Source organism: Onychostoma macrolepis, chromosome 11, assembly GCF_012432095.1.
Source record: "Onychostoma macrolepis isolate SWU-2019 chromosome 11, ASM1243209v1, whole genome shotgun sequence".
Taxonomy (NCBI): Eukaryota; Metazoa; Chordata; class Actinopteri; order Cypriniformes; family Cyprinidae; genus Onychostoma; species Onychostoma macrolepis.
This window is the reverse complement of record NC_081165.1, coordinates 26,345,204-26,364,859: the sequence shown is the minus strand read 5'-3', so window position 1 is coordinate 26,364,859 and position 19,656 is coordinate 26,345,204. Positions and strand designations below refer to the sequence as shown.

Genomic DNA, 19,656 nt, shown 5'->3' with positions numbered 1-19,656 from the left:
CCTCCTTCCGCCCGCTGATTGGCGGAGGCGCTGTGGATATTATGATGACGTCCGCGCTTGTTTATAAGAAATAAAAGCCATTCGTGGCTCTCCGATAGTTAATAATATTATTATATTAGCGAAATATTTAATCCATTATTTTTTTTTTTTTTCAGAATCACATACACTTTATAATATTTATAAATTCATCAAAAAAAAAAAAAACTTTCAGAAGTATGACAGGCTGATGGCTGCTCAATATTTGTCAAGTGTTGTATTTCTATAAAGGAAAAATAAAATAAAATAAAACATAAAAGGAAAAGTGTGGCTCCTATAAAAATTACATGAGATGTTAGTGTGGAAACGTGTGGGGAAAAAATGAAATAGTGTTAATTATGAGTTGTTAATACAGGTTAAATATTATCAAAATAACAATTTTATGAGGCAACCTTTTAAATAATTTCTTATTTATTTTCATTTGTTAAAAAAATACATGCATAAAAACTTTAGCCTCCTATAAGTTATTTCTATATAGATAAAAAGCTTATTTTCTTTTTTTTACACAGATATGCTTCCAAAAAGACCACTTTTCTTCATAAACAAATGTATTAATGGCTATATTTTATTAAAACAAATATTTATTTATTTGAACAAATTATTGAGCTCTATACATATTCGTTAACATTAAGACTCATATTAACATTAAGACTCATATCGTTAACTTCATATTTCAAATCAACTGTATTTAAAGAATATGCACATAATTCTGGACAAAATGTCTATCATGGAGTGTCCGTTATACTTGCACTGAGCTGTAATTGTGTGTTTCTACAGGTGTGTGTACAGGTTTATTTGCTTTGCGTTTGGCATTTCTGAGCGTAGAGATCATATTCTTTGTATAGGATGTATTGCTTCAGTCGGTCTGGTAATGGAAGAAAGCTCATGAAGATCGGAGCTCTCAAACGCAACCGACCCAAACAAGCCCTGATCTTCAGCCGACAGAGGTGCTGCAGACAGCGGACGTTCTCTGTGAAGAAACAAAACCAGTCAAAAATGAAAGCATGACATGACCAGAGAAAAAGCAGTTACACACCAGAGTTCATATATTTTGTACAAAGGTGTGGGTTTGATTTTGGCATTGGTGGGGACATTGTTTGATCAAAATTATTCCTAGGGACAATTTAGTAGTGGCTGATATTGGTAGGAACATGTCATAGTGTCTCTACTAAATTCTACACCCTTGAAAATCATAACATGTGATGTGTGACTTTGGAAACTATAGTTCTCTCCTTAAATATGAAGTGCTCAACAGATTAATATCTTCATCCAAATTTCACAAAAAGCTTATAGACATAATTATAATATAAGTCAGACATTAAAGTGAGTTGCTGTTTTTGTCACTCCTCTGAAAAAAGCTTTGCAAACCCGCACCGATCTGAAAAACAATTCGCAAACCATCATTTCAGATCAGGACTCGGAGTGTGGATCGCCAATCATTCAATTTGCAAAATGATTCGCAAACCTGCTCTGAAGTTCCGGACTAAATCAAATGATTCACAATCCACGCTCCGAAGTCCCGATCTGAATCAAATGATTCGCGATAAACGCTCCGAAGTCCCGATCTGAATCAAATGATTCACAATCCACACTCCAAAGTCCCGATCTGAATCAAATGATTCGCGATACGTGCTCCGAAGTCCCGATCTGAATCAAATGATTCACAATCCACACTCCGAAGTCCCGATCTGAATCAAATGATTCGCGATACGCGCTCTGAAGTCCCGATCTGAATCAAATGATTCGCAATCCACGCTCCGAAGTCCCGATCTGAATCAAATGATTCGCAAACCTGCTCTGAAGTTCCGGTCTAAATCAAATGATACGCAATACACGCTCCGAAGTCCCGATCTGAATCAAATGATTCACGATAAACGCTCCGAAGTCCCGATCTGAATCAAATGATTCGCAAACCTGCTCTGAAGTCGATCTGAATCAAATGATCGCAATACACGCTCCGAAGTCCCGATCTGAATCAAATGATTCACGATAAGCGCTCCGAAGTCCCGATCTGAATCAAATGATTCACGATAAACGCTCCGAAGTCCCGATCTGAATCAAATGATTCACAATCCACACTCCGAAGTCCCGATTTGAATCAAATGATTCGCGATAAGCACTCCGAAGTCCCGATCTGAATCAAATGATTTACGATACGTGCTCCAAAGTCCCGATCTGAATCAAATGATTTGCGATACGTGCTCCGAAGTCCCAATCTGAATCAAATGATTCGCGATACGCGCTCCGAGGTCCCGATCTGAATCAAATGATTTACGATATGTGCTCCAAAGTCCCGATCTGAATCAAATGATTCGCAATCCACGCTCCGAAGTCCCGTTCTGAATCAAATTATTTGCGATACGCACTCCAAAGTCCCAATCTGAATCAAATAATTTACGATACGCGCTCCGAGGTCCCGATCTGAATCAAATGATTTACGATATGTGCTCCAAAGTCCCGATCTGAATGAAATGATTCGCAATCCACGCTCCGAAGTCCCGTTCTGAATCAAATTATTTGCGATACTCGCTTTGAAGTCCCGATCTGAATCAAATGATTCGCGATACGCGCTCCAAAGTCCTGATCTGAATCAAATGATTTGCGATACGCGCTCCAAAGTCCCAATCTGAATCAAATAATTTACGATACACGCTCCAAAGTCCCGATCTAAATAAAAACAATTCGCACTTCCAAACAGTGAATCATTTCACTGTTAAATAACGCAATGATTTAACTGATTCAGAGTTTCAAAAAGCTTTTTTTCACCCATCGATATACGTGCTTTTTAGCAATGTCAAAATTCGTTTTTACATTTACATTTAGTCATTTAGCAGACGCTTTTATCCAAAGTGACTTACAAATGATGACAATAGAAGCAATCAAAACCAACAAAAGAGCAATAATATGCAGGTGCTGTGACAAGTCTCGGTTAGCCTAACGCAGTACACGTAGCAAGGTTTATATATATATATATATATATATATATATATATATATATACACACACATACATATACATATACATATACATATATTATATATACACATACATATAACAAAAAGAAAAGTAGATTGAATAAAAAAATACATAAATATACATATATCCATATATTATATATACACATACATATAACAAAAAGAAAAGTAGATCGAATAAAAAAAAAGAATAGAGAAAGCTAGTGTTAGGGGCCTTTTTTTAAAGTAAACAAGCAGTTAGAAAACAAATAGAGAGTGTCAAGTCAACAAGAAGATAAAATAGAATTATAATAGAGAGTGCTAGAGTTAGAGGGTTAAATAAAGATGTTTGAACAAACCTTGAATTTTGCAGATTTCAGGCCACTGTTTCTGCTCCATGAGCGCAGCCTTCAGTTTTGAGCAAAAGGTCACATGATCGACGTAATCCAGCATGATGTGGACCATGCTTCCCGAGAGATGCTTGAGCCACGAGACAGAGATGACCTCACAGAACTACGCGAGAGGAAAAGAGCGTTCAAGACACACGCCAGAAACATCGAACGCCTAACGTCAGACACAAACTCACCAGCGTGTCTTTAATGACGGTGTCACTCCAGCCCTCGTAACCGTGTGGCACGTGCGATCCCTCCCCATACGGACAGTCAAAGCATCGCTTCATGTCATAGCCGTAGTTACACAGCATCCGCAGCACCACCTCGTCCTTCAGCGCGTACTGTAAAGCCGACGGGAAGTGTGTGGTGTTCACTCTGCAGTAGTAATTGACGTTGGCTCCGTAGCGAAGCAGCAGGTTGATCAGCTCGTAGTTTCCCTGCCGCAGCGCCACCTGCAGGCACTTGACAGGGTCCTGGTTGGGCATTGCTCCGGCCTCCAGCAGCACTCGGGTGGAGGCCACGTCGTCGTTAGAGACGGCGAAGTAGAGCGCAGATTGGCGCTTGTCGTCATAGCTGCGGCGCACCCACGGGTGCAGCATGAAGTTGGGGTCGTAATGGGCGTTTAGCAGCATCTCCAGACACTGAGTGTGTCCGCCCGCCGCCGCCGAGTGAAGAGGACTGATCCCACTGTCGTCCACCGCGTCCCACGACGTCACCGGTATCAGCAGAGCCAGAGCCCTGCAGACAGAAGTTGATAATAAAATAAAACAATAAAAATTTAATTTCATTACTTGAAATAAAATAAACATTAAAGGGATAGTTCACCCCAAAATGAAAATGTGATGTTTATCTGCTTACCCCCAGGGCATCCAAGATGTAGGTGACTTTGTTTCTTCAGTAGAACACAAACGAAGATTTTTAACTCAAACCGTTGCAGTCTGTCAGTCCTATAATGCCAGTCAATGGGAAAAAAAAAACATGCACAGACAAATTGAAATTAAACCTTGCGGCTCGTGACGATACATTGATGTCATAAGACACAAAACGATCGGTTTGTGCAAGAAACTGAACAGCATTTATATAATTTTTTACCTCTGATAAACCTCAATGTCCGACTGTCACAACATCCGGCGCGTTATGCGTCAACCTGCTCTGGCACATAGATATATATACATATGGTTAGGGAGTCAGGCTTGTAACCTGAAGGTTGCTGGTTCGATTCTCGCGCCGGCAGGAATTGAAGGTGGGGATTGTGAATGAACAGCACTTCGATACTATGACTAAGGTGCCCTTGAGCAAGGCACCGAACCCCTAATTGCTCCCCGGGCGCTGGAGCAATAGCTGCCCACTGCGGGTGTGTGTTCACTGTGTGTGTGCATTTGTTCACTACTTACTGCTGTGTGTGTGCACTTGGATGGGTTAAATGCAGAGCACTAATTTCGAGTATGGGTCACCATACTTGACAATACGTCACTAACTTAACTTAGCGACTGTTACTTTTTCTATCGCAGCCCACTGTCTATGGGCTGTGATACGTAAGGATCTATGTATATATATACTATGTTCCAGAGCCGTTGACGCGTCATGCGCCGGATGAGCTCAGGAGAGTTGGACATTGCCTGTATCAGAGGTAAAAAATAATATAAATGCTGTTCAGTTTCTCGCACAAACCGATCGTTTCGTGACTCGCCACGAGTGTGTGTGCATGTTTTTTTTTCTCTCAAAGATTCTGTGCCCATTGACTTGCATTATAGGACTGACAGACTGCAACGGTTTGAGTTAAACATCTTTGTTTGTGTTCTACTGAAGAAACAAAGTCACCTACATCTTGGATGCCCTGGGGGTAAGCAAATCAACATCAAATTTTCATTTTTGGGTGAACTATCCCTTTAACTGAAATATACAGTAAATACAGTGGTGGCCAAAATTGTTAGAACACTAGTATTTTCATCAGTCAATTATTTCTTTCTTTTGCTGTATTGTGTCAGAAACCCTCAAGAAACTTACCTGCAAAGCTACAGTACTGTTAAAAGTTTTAGGCACTTGTGTAAAAATACTGTAAAATAAAGATGCTGTCAAAAATAATGTCACAAATAGATTTTCTTTATCAATTAACTTCTATTAACTAAATCAAATCAACATTTGGTGTGAGCATCGTGTGTTTAAACCAGCTTTGCAGGAAGGTTTCTTGAAGCGTCTTGGAGACGTTGCTACAGTTCTTCTGGATTGAGTCTGTCTCAGTTTGTTCAGTTTCTTCATGTCATTCTAGACAGACTGGATGATGATCAGATCAGATCTCTGTGTTCCAGTTATTAATAATTTTTTATAATTAATAAGATTATATAAATTGTTTGAAATAAAAAAATATATATTTTATGTATTTTTCACTGACAAAACTTTTTTTTTTTAATCGATACCAATAAACATATACAATGCATAAAAGTATTTCAGCATATAGTTAAAAACATTGTCAAATTTTAAAAAAATTCAAGTCAAAAACAAAATTACAAAATGTTATTGCTTAGTTTTTAACGATTTAATATTTTTTGATTGATTTAATGGTTTATTGCTTATACACAATAGTATAGATTTTTCTACTCTAGGTCGATTTATGTTTTTGTTTATCCCGTAGAATTTGTATTATTGTTCAGTTGAGGCTTCACCATGCTTCATCACATTCATTGTCATCCAGTATGTAGCACTAACTTCACGTGTCCGCGGTGGGCCACTCTGTGGATGGGCAGGTGTCCCGTGTGTTTGGGGATGTTGGCATCAGCGCCGTACTCCAGCAGTAACGAGATGACGTCAGGGTTTCCTGAAGCAGACGCCTCAAACAGTATTGTTGCACAATCCTGAGCCTGAGACTCCACATCAGCACCTGAACACAACAGTATTTACACTCACAGCACAGCAACAGAAATGACTCTCAAATGCATTGCATTAAAGTCACTTCAAACCACAGATACTGAGCCAAAGACAATAGAAAAACACCAAATATTAGATAATTACAAGATTTCAAGTGATATTTTATAATCACTGAAATACTACTACACTTTTTATTAATATTTTGAATTAGTTTGTTTTTATATTTTAATTTTTAAGTTTTAGTCATTTTGTTGTGTTTTTGCCATTTGTTTGATTACTTTCTCTGACTGAACTATTCTTAATAATGATATCAAAAATATGTAAAAAAATAAATAAAGCATAATAATAATTATTTATCAATTAGTTATTGTACAAACCTTAAAATTTGCAGTTATTTCATTTCAAATAAATTTTTCACTGCATTACATATTTCTATGTAAATCAGCAGTTAAAAACATTCAACTACAAATGTACAACAATGTAATTAACAGTAATTACTACTATTCATAATATCATAAATAATTTATAATATTACTATACGATTATTATATAATGCATATCTATCATTATTATTATATAAAATGTTACTGAACAAATCTTGTCTTATTTTTTGTGTTTTAAAATATGTCTAAATTTTAGTTTTTTAAGTACATTAAGTTAAACTAAATGAAAATAAGAAATGTTGCCCTGGCAACTAGCTGAAAAAATTCAGTTAAAGTTTAATTAATTTCAAGTAACGAAATTCTTTTGTTTTGTTTTGTTTTTTTTAATTTTAGGTTTCAGTTAACTCATAAAACTAAACCAATAACCTTGGTTTTAAAATCACACAATATTATGGAAATATTAGTTATTATAGCGTAACACCACAGAATTTTAATTTCAATAAAGTGTGACACATTAAGCAACATTTCTAAAAATTAATAAAAAAAGAATGAACTGGCCAGGTTGTGTTTTTAGATTTAGTTCACTATAATGACCCTGGGCTGAATCCGGATTCTCTGCTGACCTCTCCGGAGAAGTGCTCGGATGATCTCCAGGTGTCCGGCCTGTGCAGCTAATGCTAACGGCGTCAGGCCGTAGTAGCTTCTGGGGTCGGGATGAGCTCCGTACTTCAACAGAAGATCCATGAAATCTGTCAGGCCGAGCCGGGCGGCTTCATGCAGGGCCGTCCTGCTGTTCGCCCCCTCCTGGTTAACTCTGGCACTGAAGTTTAGCAGGAGCTTCGTCATGTCGTAGTGGTTGTTTCTTATGGCTGAGGGAATAAAACCATTTGGTCAGGAAGAGTAAAGAACGAATGCAACTTAACTGGAATCAGGCTATGAGATTGCAGGCTTTTAAAAGAGGAAGGCCATCATTCATTTGCGGTGGCTTGTGATGTCCATCTACTTTACAACTGTTTCAACTCTAGTAAATAATAAAATATTTGTATTCTGTAGGGTGAATAATTTGTGTGCTGTTAAAATACACTTTTAACTGAGTTTGAAACCAAATCTGCATGTTCCAACCACTAATCAAAGTATCCTGGTATATAATTGCAACAATATAACATTTTTAACACAAATAAGAGTGATTATATTCTGAATATAGATTTTAACATGTACAATTTAATTTGTTTAAAATAAATACATATTTTATTTGGTTTAAGAAAAAGATATGTTCCTCAACTTTGTCTGTGTTGCAACAATGGTCGTCGTCGCCCATTTCTGTGTGTTGCAGGTGATTTGATTAATTCTTGCCTATTCATTTTAATACATTTTGCTAAATTGTTGACAGTTTTGTGTGTTTACTGAAGTCCATGGTGTTACACTAATAACTTGCAGACATTACATATTCTAATCTAAATTTTGATAAATAGAAGCTGAAACAAGAAATGAACCATTAAAAAACATTTTTGTTACTTGAAATTAAAATAAACTTTTTTTTTTAATTATTTTATTTCAGCTAGTTCCCAAGACACTATTTTTAATTTGCATTTAGTTTAATTTTATGTACTTAACTAAAACTAAATCTAAAATAAAATAAAAACTACAGAGACATTTTTAATTTTTAATTTTAAAACTAAAGTTACATTTAAAATGTAAAATAGAAATAGAAACTCGTTTAAAGGGGTCATATGACGTTGCTAAAAAGAACATTATTTTGTGTATTTGGTGTAATGCAATGTGTTTATGTGGTTTAAGGTTCAAAACAATAATTATTTTCCACATACTGTACATTATTGTTGCTCCTCTATGCTCCGCCTTTCTGAAGCGCGTAAATTTTTACCTGATTTTTACAAAGCTCATCATTCTGAGAAGTGTGGCGTGCTCTGATTGGTCAGCTATCCAGTGCGTTGTGATTGGCTGAATACCTCAAGCGTGAGACGGAAATGTTACGGCCCTCACCGTATAGTGATGTCGTGTCCCGGCACGACGACACAAGAACAATAAAACCCATTACAAACGAGGCATTTGTTGCATCCAGTGAGGACATAATTACTGGTTATAATGACTTATACTGTCTTTTTAAGCGTCGCGTTGCATCGCGCCGTGTAAACATTACCATGTCTGCATTTGTGATCGGAGAAACGACAAACAACAAGCACTACTCTACACAGCTCAAAACTCACGTTTGAAATGTCAGTGGCAAATTCTTTAAATAAGAAAACATACTTACAGGCTGCGAGTCAGAAGCGCCAGACGGTTCTTGCAAAGTTGGAATTGCCCAGCAGTCTTTGAGCAGCTGGCAGCTACTCGGTTCAGGAAATAGTCCTCCGTTAAAATGCGCTGCACACACTCTAATATTTGGGTTGAACTGTTCTGGAACAGTGTTGTAAATACAACTTAACCACTGATTTCTAGTTGTGTCCTCTTTTGGAAGCCCAAACAAAGTAATTTTGCTTTCACAACGACACACAGCGTCTCCAGGACACGGCGCCGGCGGCAGCAACAATGCTACAGCGAGAATAAAAGTCCCGCCCTCTTTCTTTGCTTATATATTTGGGCGGTGTTTTGCAAATCTCCCCACACCGTGACGTAGACATGAGGGGGCGTGTTTGAATGAGCCGTTTTAGGAGGGCGTGGTCAAGTCTTAACTTTTATAAAGAATATCTCTTTGGTTTTGAGACTTCAGGGATCTTATCTATGCACAAACAGCTTGTAACACTCCAAAGAGAAAGGAAAACTTGAAATTGCATCATATGACCCCTTTAATAAAACTATAATAATTTCTCAATTATACTAAAATAACACTGCATGAAATTTTAATGGCAGCTCATATTTTAGAAAAGTCTAAGCGTAAGCACCAGTATTTGAGTAAAATTAATTAAAAATCTAAATTTCCCCATTTTACTGAATATAGCATATTAAACAAATTTGAAATACATAGCAATATATATATATATATATATATTTTTTGCAAATTCTGTTTTTTGCTTGACACTCCAATGCAAGAATGACCCGTGGGCTTTTCTGACCTATAACGAGAGGCGAGTCTTCCTCCTTATCCAGCGCATCCGGACTGCTGCCGTGGTCCAGCAGGAAACAAGCGTTGTCCAATTGGCCTTTCTCCACCGCTAAGAAGAGAGTTGTCTTACCCCGATGAGTCTTTCTGTGCTTGGCATCCTCAGGAGACGCTGATGAACAGAAGAAATCACAGTCACTGCCGTCTTAACACATGAGATCAACAATGATGATCAGAAACACTGAGGATCCTCACGACAGACCATTAAATGTGATCTCAAGGATGTTCTGGTTGTTCTGTACGGCTGCCTCGTGTAAAGGGATGTAACCTGTGTCGTCCTCTTCAGAGAAAGCTTGCTGATGGACAGTCAGCTTACGGAGGGACTCTTCATCACCTGATAACACATCCAGAGAAAGACATGAGTGAACCGAAGCTTCTTAACCAGCTGAATTATTTTGGTGAACTTCTTCATAGCTATGCTGTGGTTACAGCTAGACCAGCACCAAACCAGCAAAAACTAGCATAAACCAGAAACCTGGTACAGCAATGAGTATTTTCAGTATTTTCATTAAATGTGACGATTATCAGTGTAATTAATAACATATTCAGGTGAAACTCATAAAACATCTAGGTCATAGAATCAATCAAACAAACATATAAATAAACTATATTTTTCAATGTTATATTTTGTTGTAATGTTATTATAATATTGTTAAAAACAAGAATATTTTAATTGTAAAGTTTGTATATATGGTAGATTTTGTTTTGCTACTTTAATTTCACTTAATGCTGTACTGGGAAGACACGGACATTTACAATGAGTTTGGGGAAATGAGCTTAATTTATTTTAATAATTTAAAATCATGAAAAAAAAAACTTAATGGTTCTGATAATCATTATACAATCAAGCACACCTCTCAAAAAATGCATTACTTCAATGAGAAATAAATAAATTAAGTATTTATGAAAGTATCTGTTGTGCTGCTTTGATTTCATCTGATCTTAATAAAAAATATTCCATCATTTTCTTATAATGTAGAACAAATGATAATAATAATCTCCTTTGAGAATATAAGGATAATTGAAAAAACACTACTACTAATACTAATAAAGTATAAAATAAGTAAGCGTCTACACTAATGAGAAATGTGTGAAATGTGTGTATTTGTCATGAAAATATTGATTTAAATATCCAAATATAAATTAAATATACAATTAAAAATACTTTTTATTTTGGGATGAAATATGACCTTGTCATTGTGTGATTGACCCATTCATACCATGCTTTATTGCATTGAATATCTTCTCTCTCTCAGGGGTGATCTGAATGATCCTGCAGACATAAATACAGCGTATTTCATTCAGGCAGCAGCAGCACAAATGAATCTGAACTTATTGAAAGTGTGAAGTGTCTTTGACCTGCAGGATTCACCGGAGAAAGAGCTCCTGACCTCCGCTTGCTTGCGGCGCTGCAGGAGACTCTGCTCGATCATCAGCTGAGTCGCCACATCCTCGTCAAAACCCCCTCCAGATGTGTCCAAATCCATCACACTGTCCTACTGGATGCTGATTATAGACAAATCTTTTATGAGCAACATGGTAGAGAAAAGCCATCACGTGACCCGCGATCTGCACGCAAACTATCAGCCGCTCACGTGATTAAAAACAACACGCAAACTGTAAATAACACCACGTGCGAGTCTAAAAGCGCGCACGAGCAAATAAATATGATGTTTAAATCCTTTAAATCTGTCAATATAATACAGAGCGTATTAATTCATTCATTGTGCATGTCTGGCTAAACATAAAAAGTAAACGATTTACACCAACTGCGCAATCAGACTTACGAAAGTTTAAAATTACATTTTATCCAAAATATTAGGCATTTATTTTCACGCTACCTTTTTTTTAGGACGGCAAGTGTTGTTGTTGCGTCGATCCAGTGTGTTTGGGGGGCATCGCTTTGAGTGCAGGTTATTTAGGTCACAGGTCTTCTATAAATACCTGATCATGAGACACAGAAGGGCACTTCTGACGTCTGATATGATCCTTACACACTTTCATCCTGTTATTCTGCAATAAAATGTCATTTTTTGGACATGAACTAGACATCATTGTTGCTTGATGCATTATACAGCGGGCTTTTGTCATACAGGGTTTTATATGGTATTAATGTTTAAGGAATTATTTGATCTGATCAAGCTCCCCTGAGGAATAAAAACCACTAATGCTGTAAAAAAAAAAAAAAAAAAGTGAGGAAGAATACCGCATTTGAGAAAGAATAATAATATGAGAAATACCTTATATGAACACCAGATGGCGAAGCTGAACGTGTTTGCACTGATTAAGCCCCTTGACATTGCAGTGCAAACTGGTATTTGTTATCATATTATTTTAATTCATTATCATGATCAGAAATTTGCTGGTTTTTTAGCACAAATTGGCTAGTTTTACCATTTTACCATTTACTTTGTTATTCTTCTAATTTAGCCTATTTAAGTCTTACACATTCATAGAAAACTATGGAAGCCCATTTCCACGCCAAAAAAAAAAAAGGTAGCGACTTTTGATCTTACATCTTGCAATTCTGACTTTTTTCTCAGAATTGTGAGATATAAACTCGCAATTCTGCGAGATATAAACTGGCAATTTGGATTTTTTTCTTGCAACTCCAAGTTCATATCTTGCAATCCTGACTTTATTTTTACTTCTCAGAAATTCACATTTGCAAATTCTGACTTTATAACTCACAACTTCGTGTTTATATCATGCAATTCTGAGGGGAAAAAAAGAAGTGCGAGAAAAAAAATAAAAAGTCAGTTACCTTTTTTTTTTTTTTTTTAATTCAGTGCCGGAATCAGGTTTCCATAGAAAATAGCCACCTTCCACATTGCAAAATCAAAATCAGTTAAAAAAAAAAAAAAAAAGTGCAGTGTGTAGTATGCAACATCAAATACCTACTTCACACTTAACTCACTATGTTGCTTGTTTAATACAGTCACTGATGTCCAGTTAAATACATAAAAAAAGAGTTATTTTGCAGTTTAAATTCGAATAATATCTCTACTTTGACAGTGCAAAGAAATGGATTTAAGAAAGAGATATTAAAATTATTATTTATATATTATTTATATTGCTTCTGGCTGCACTGTAAAAAAAACAACAACAAAAAAAACTATTTGAGTCAACTTAAAATTTTAAGGCAACCAGCTTCAGCAGATTTTTGAGTTTGCTCAACTTATTTTTGTGGGAGATTCTCACATTTTTGTTGTATAAACTTAAAACGACAAGTTGAGAAAACTCAAAAATCTGCTGAAGCTGGTTGCCTTGAAATTTTAAGTTGGCTTTTTTTTACAGTGTGCATTGCAATGTAATACTTTCTATGTATACAGAAAATATGCATATACTGTGACAGTTGAGATATTATGCAGAGACAGGACTATGTGTTAAGCCAACTTTGAAAACGATATATTCTCTGGATATAAATAAATAGTATATGAAAACCCCAGGCCCAGACGGCTTTACAGCCGAGTTATAAGTTGTTCTCCTCCTCACTAACCCCCGTCTTGGTCAGGTTATACAATGAAAGGCCGCCCTCCGTCGTCATGTGAGACTTCAATCTCCCTGCTTCTTAAGAAAGATAAAACTCTTGTGGTAGCTGCAGACCGGTGTCACTCCTTAAAAATCAAGTCTCGTCTTGTCATCTTCAGTTGGTACTACCATCTTTAATTTGGGTTTTACACCATTCATTCTTTAATACTAGGAGGCTTCTTAATATTCTTTTCTCCCACCATTTGACTCACCGGAAATAATTCTGTCTTTAGATGCCGAGAAGGCATTCGACAGGGTTGGATGGGTTTATTTATTCTTTATTTTAGAGAAGTTTGGGTTTGACTCTAACTTTATTTCTTTACTCATCACCGGTTGCTTCAGTACATACCTTGCATTCACCTCTTTTTTCTCTTCAGCTCTCCTTTACTTTTTAATCTTGCTATAGAGCCTCTAGCTATTTGGCTTCGTAGCCATACTGGTTTTGAGGGAATATCTCGTTATGGTTCAGTTCATAAACTTTCTCTCTATGCTGACGATGTTTTATTGTACATTTCTAACCCCGTCTCCTCCTTGCCTGTGATTCTGGACATTCTACTGTAGATAAATTCGGTCATCTCTTTGGTTACAAGATAAACCTGCAAAAAAGTGAACTATTTTTTTGTAAGATCTCATATTCTCTTTTTCCCTTTAGAATAGCTTCAGGTGGATTTAAATACTTGTGTGTTTTTTAACCAATTCATTTAATAACTTATATGTGACCCTGGAGCACAAAACCAGTCTTAAGTCGCTGGGGTATATTTGTAGCAATAGCCAACAATACATTGTAAGGGTCAAAATTATCCATTTTTCTCTTATGCCAAAAATCATTAGGATATTAAGTAAAGATCATGTTCCATGAAGATATTTTGTAAATTTCTTACCGTAAATGTATAAAAACTTCATTTTTGATTAGTAATATGCATTGCTAAGAATTCATTTGGACAACTTTAAAAGCGATTTTCTCAATATTTAGATTTTTTTGCACCCTCAGATTCCAGATTTTCAAATAGCTGTATCTCAGCCAAATATTGTCCGATCCTAACAAACCATACATCAATGGAAAGCTTATTTATTTTGAAAAATTGACACTTAAGACTGGTTTTGTCGTCCAGGGTCACATTTGTCAAAAACGTTCTGCTTGTTGATAAAACCAAGTTAGACAGATGGTCTTCGCTTCCTTTGTCCCTCGTGGGCCTCTTTAAGTGAAAATGGTTATCTTACCCAAATTCCTTTATCTTTTTCAACATATTCCAATTTGCATTAAGAAGTCTTTTTTTACTAATTTTGATGGTATTTTGTGCGTTCATTCATTTGGTCAAACAAGCCTGCACACCTTGAGAAATCAGTTCTGCAGCTCCCTAAGTCTAAGGGAGGACTTGCACTTCCCAACTTTCAACAATATTACTGGGCTTGTAATATTAATAAGATCAGAACCTTTATTTCTGAAAGTGTGCAAGCAATCTCCTGCCAACCATCTTCATATGTTCAGGAGTTGCCCTCGGCTGACAGACTTTTGGTCCAATGTATTTGATACACTTAATAATGCTCTTAACATAGACCCTAACCCCTTAACAGTTATTTTTGGCATTTCCTCGAGACCTGATTTGACCGTCTCACCTTTACTACTGTTTTAGCTAGACGAGCTATTCTCCTCAAATGGAAACATGTCATCCCCCCATCGCATGATATGTGGATCCGAGAAATCTTTTGCTGTATAAAACTTGAGAAGTTAAGATTCTCGCTTTCAGGATCTCTCAAATCTTTTCATAAGACCTGGAAACCTATTTTAGATCACATCAAAGGCTTACTCTGTTCTCCTGATACCAGCGCTAATACACATTAATGAACTTCTATTGGAAAGATTGATTCTTGAGAGAGAAACGTTCATTTATTTTTATGTATTTGTTTATTTAATATATTATTTAGTTCCTTTTTATTTGATTATTTTGAATTTTTTTCCCCTTTTCTTTTGGCTTTATATGCAAATATCTTTTGGGTGAGAGGGTTTATATTGAGACGATCTGTAATTTCTTATTTTTCACTGCATACATTATGCATGGTCTTGTTAAAATACCAATAAAAATAAATAAATAAATAAAAATGTATATGAAACAGAAATCATTATGCATTACACTGCATATTTAATTTAGCAGGTTATCGTCTCAGAAATTAATATGATTTTTTGCATTTTTATTGCATCTAATTTCATGTATAAAAAGGGCCACATTTTGGAAGTCTCATAAAATAAAATAAAAGTAGTTAAATAGACCTAGTTAAAACAAAAGCTGTAAACTTTGAAACAACATAATTTTTGCGTTCTGCCTTAGGAACAAAAGTGGAAATTCATAAAACACTTTTCATAAAATAACCATATGCTACATAAACGTCTCTCACAGGGTTACGAGGTAAGTTTGAGAACAGAAACACGCTGATAATTGCATATGCGAGTCAGCAGCAGACATGCGACAGCGCACAAATTAGAGAAATCTATTTTAGAGCATTAGAGAAAACTGCTTTAACACACCGAGTACTTCAGGTTTTGGGTTAAGAAGAATGAAATTCAGCCTCTGGCTGCTGAGAGGTGATAGAATTACGTTCTAGGTTGATTCTAGGCCAGGACGGGCTTGACACCAATCTGACAAAACATATTTCATCACTTCATATCTCACCTTATGTGTTCCTGTCCTAATCTGCCCAGAATCCGCTTACATTGCACTGTTTCATTTGTCTTTTTGGAAGGTGGTTTGTCTCGGTCTGTAATCTCCTTCAGACGTGTCTGGGCCATATCATGTCTGCAAAGAATAAGGATGCGTCAGATTTGAGTGCTGTATTTATTAATAACACATCTGCTAATAACATATAATGCACCTGCATTAGTGCATCTCACCCCAGACTTCTTAAGGTTTATCTGTAAATTATATTGATTGTATTAATGAAACAAATGATTGTTCGGTTGTAGGAAGGCTGTAATGGAAGAAATGCACTGGTGTGAATCACTTCAGCTGATACAGAGGCATTTAAAACCCAGGCTATATTTAAAACCAGCCACTCAGAGATCAATAAACCTGACCTTACTCAGTTGATCAATGACAACTAGCGATTGAAGCCACTGTTTAACACGAGATGCAAATCTTCAGAAGTAAGTAAGGCTTTGGTTCGGTCACTTCTTTTAATCCAATTTTATGTCAAATTATATTCAAATATGAAATTTTTCATAAAATGTCAGACAAGTTAAACAATAAAATAAAATAAAAGCAGATGCAAACTAAATAGGACACACAGGCTAAAGAAAATAAAGTTTATAATAAAGAAATATGATTTTAAATTAGTGCTGGGCAACGATTAATCGCGATTAATCGCATCCAAAATAAAAGTTTTTGTGTACATAATATATGTGTGTGTATTGTGTGTATTTATTATGTATATATGAATACACACCCATGTATGTATATATTTAAGAAAAATGTGTTATGATTATATATTAAATATATTTATATATCATATAAATTATATTAATAAATAAATGTAAATCTTTTCAAAATATATACTGTATGTGTGTGTCTTTATATACACATAATAAATATACACAGTACACACAGATATATTATATAAACAAAAACTTTTATTTTGGATGCGATTAATCGCGATTAATCGTTGCCCAGCACTATTTTAAATATATATTAAAACTTTTATAATAAAAATGTATGTATATGTGACTCTTTTCCTATTACTGATTTCTAATAGCTTACTAATGTCTGTAGGTTGTATATTTAATTTTGTGAGTTGTCATCTTATTTTGCAATTTTAATTCAGTTTTATGAAAAATAAAATTTGGGAACATAAGGAATGACACTGAATAGTCACAAAAAATAACACAGCTGCATGAAAACTGTATATGTAGGAAAAAAAGACAAATAAAATCAAATAAATCACTGATTTCTAAACAGCTTGCTAACTGTCTCTTAGCCAAACTGAACACTACATGAAAGCTGTAAACAGAGTAATAATAACAGATTTCTCTGTGAAAGCATCAGTCGCAGGTGCAGTGGGACGTCTGCTCTGCCAAATCCTTCTGTTATATCATCCAGCATCTCCAGCACCTGCAGAGAGTGAGATTGAGCAAACAGAAGACGAGCCCACCGGGTGTGAATGATAGAGCACAAATACACAGTCTACGGACAGGCTGCGTGTGCTTTCCTCGGGTCAACCATCACTACATTCACTATAAACAGGGTTAGTGATCTGAATAAATCTTTAAGAGTGAGTGTGATGCAGACCCTGACACCTTAAATAGTGCAGCTATTACGTTTTGAAGCATGTATTTTTGCCTAGCAGCTGATAAAATGGGGAAAGGGCCTATTATAAAAGATTACAAATTATAAAATACTTAATTTTATTATTATTTTTATTTTTTATTTTTTGGCTGCTGAAGTAGTTATTATGCTAACTACAAAACTTTAAACTTAAAAAAAGCAACAAAAAAACTAAATAAGCATTAACTGAAATAAAATATAATAAATATGAAATGGATATATATTAATATATGTTATATTTTATTTACAAATGATAAAATATAAAAACGTACATTAAAATTTTTAAACTTTTTACTGAAATGGCTAAAACTAAATAAAATAAACAAATAAAATGAATAAAAACAATATAGACAGTAAGACACTAGTAAAAATGACAAAACTGCACAAGAAAATTAAAGTGAAAACAGATATTACATAAAATCTAACATTATATTAAGTTATATTAATTATATATATTTTTTTATAAATAATGAAATATAAAAACTTATATTAAAACATTTAAACTTATAAAACTGAAATAAATAAAACTAAAAAACAAATAAATGAAAATGAATAAAAAAGTTTTAAAAAAATCTAAATATTAACAAAAATTCTATTTTTTTCTCTTTCTTTCTTTATTTGAATGTTTAACTATGATTGTCTGGTGTTTTCTTGTTTCTTCCTCTGATGAAACAATGGATGTATGTTATATGTAGATATCTATATTATTTATAGTATATTACTTACGTTATTGTTACTTTCTGTCTGACCTAAGATGAACCAAATAAAAGCACAAAAAACTAAAACTATATCAGTGATGCTACAATCACATTGCGCTGAATTACAGTTGGGCTGCACATGCAGTCAGTCAGAAAATCAGCATTATTGGTGTAGTGAAGGCATCCACGCGGACCGTTCCCATTTTACACCCATGTGCGCCTGGATGGGTAATGTTCCAGAAACAATAACAGCTGCTTCTGAAATCATAGAGCTTAAAAGATGAAATACTGCTCAGATGGGTAAAACCAGAGCCTAATGTAACCTCATCTGTACTGTCCACACTAGCAAGGGTGCAGGTTTGATTTTGGCATCAGTGGGGTCATAACGGCAGACAACAGACATTTAACTGTTTGATTAAAATTATTGCTAGGGACAATTTAGTAGTGACTGACATTGTTAGGGACATGTCACTAAAATCTACACCCTTGGACACCAGACAGATCCGACTCACAGCAGACCAAGACACTTACAAAGTGCTTAAGGGACCGTCAACTAATTATTAGTTCCACTACAATTCAACCTGACAACCGCTCTGCAACACCCTGGAAACCACAAACAACATGTTTTCGCCCTCAGATCATCCAAGATGTAGATGAGTTTGTTTCTTCATCAGATTTGGAGAAATGTAGCATTGCATCCCTTGCTTCACCTCTGCAGTGAATGGGTGCCGTCAGAATGAGAGTCCAAACAGCTGAGAAAAACATCACACCAAGCCAAAAGCTGTGTGTTTGTAAGAAACAAATCTATCATTAAGATGTTTTGAGGTGCTTCTGGCTAAAATAAGAATCTGTTATAATGCTTCTTCCGGTGAAAAAGTCCATCTCCCGTTGTCTTCTCACATCAAAATCCACCAAAGTATTTGTTAAGAACTGTTTTGGATTGGTCTGATTCAGACAAAACAACTTTTTCACTGAAGAAGCATTGCTATGGAAGCAATGGCTGGACATTAAAAACACATTAATGATGGTTTTGTTTCTTACAAACACGCAGCTTTTCACTTCACAAGCTCATTCAGATGATCCTGCAGATCTAAAACATCAGGTGTTTACTTCACTTTCTCCCGTCTCTCTTCCACATCATTTCCCTCCAACTTTTAAAACAGTTTCTGCATGATCCAATCCACACCTGTAGCGTAGAAACCTGACCAAATACATCATACGAACCAGTGAACATTTTGCTGGGTACCAACAGAGCCGTCAAATGAGCAGATGCACAGAAATAAACACCACAAATGTGTCCTTAGTCCCATTTGGTTTATCTATTATGAAACTAGAGATGGTCCGGACGTGATTTTGAGGCCAGGAG

At 35.6% G+C, this 19,656-nt stretch overlaps 1 protein-coding gene across 2 annotated transcripts; it reads right to left on the bottom strand.

Annotated features, from left to right (window-relative positions):
* Positions 1 to 484: 484 nt before the first annotated feature.
* asb14a (ankyrin repeat and SOCS box containing 14a) lies at positions 485 to 11,746 on the bottom strand. 2 transcript variants are annotated; one of them, XM_058790501.1, is made up of 10 exons: positions 11,590 to 11,746; positions 11,108 to 11,254; positions 10,969 to 11,021; positions 9,951 to 10,082; positions 9,702 to 9,860; positions 7,254 to 7,499; positions 6,089 to 6,260; positions 3,577 to 4,120; positions 3,350 to 3,503; positions 485 to 1,006 (listed from the first exon to the last, which is right to left on the bottom strand). In XM_058790501.1, exons 2-10 carry the CDS (start codon positions 11,233 to 11,235, stop codon positions 828 to 830), a joined length of 1,767 nt encoding a protein of 588 aa, XP_058646484.1. In that variant the 5' UTR covers positions 11,236 to 11,254; positions 11,590 to 11,746; the 3' UTR covers positions 485 to 827. The 2 variants fall into 2 exon arrangements, with proteins under 2 accessions (XP_058646484.1, XP_058646486.1); XM_058790503.1 differs by lacking the exons at positions 6,089 to 6,260; positions 7,254 to 7,499; positions 9,702 to 9,860; ... (2 more) ...; positions 11,108 to 11,254; positions 11,590 to 11,746 and adding an exon at positions 4,241 to 4,440.
* Between the last annotated feature and the right edge of the window lie 7,910 nt (positions 11,747 to 19,656).

What these genes read in the sequence shown, in the direction of transcription:
- asb14a (XM_058790501.1), bottom strand. Translation starts at nt 11,235, where the DNA reads ATGGATTTGGACACATCTGGAGGGGGTTTTGACGAGGATGTGGCGACT. An exon ending in TTCTCCGGTGAATCCTGCAG is followed by an intron (nt 11,022 to 11,107) that starts GTCAAAGACACT and finishes TTATGTCTGCAG; the next exon opens with GATCATTCAGATCACCCCTG. An exon ending in AGACTCGCCTCTCGTTATAG is followed by an intron (nt 7,500 to 9,701) that starts GTCAGAAAAGCC and finishes TTATTCCCTCAG; the next exon opens with CCATAAGAAACAACCACTAC.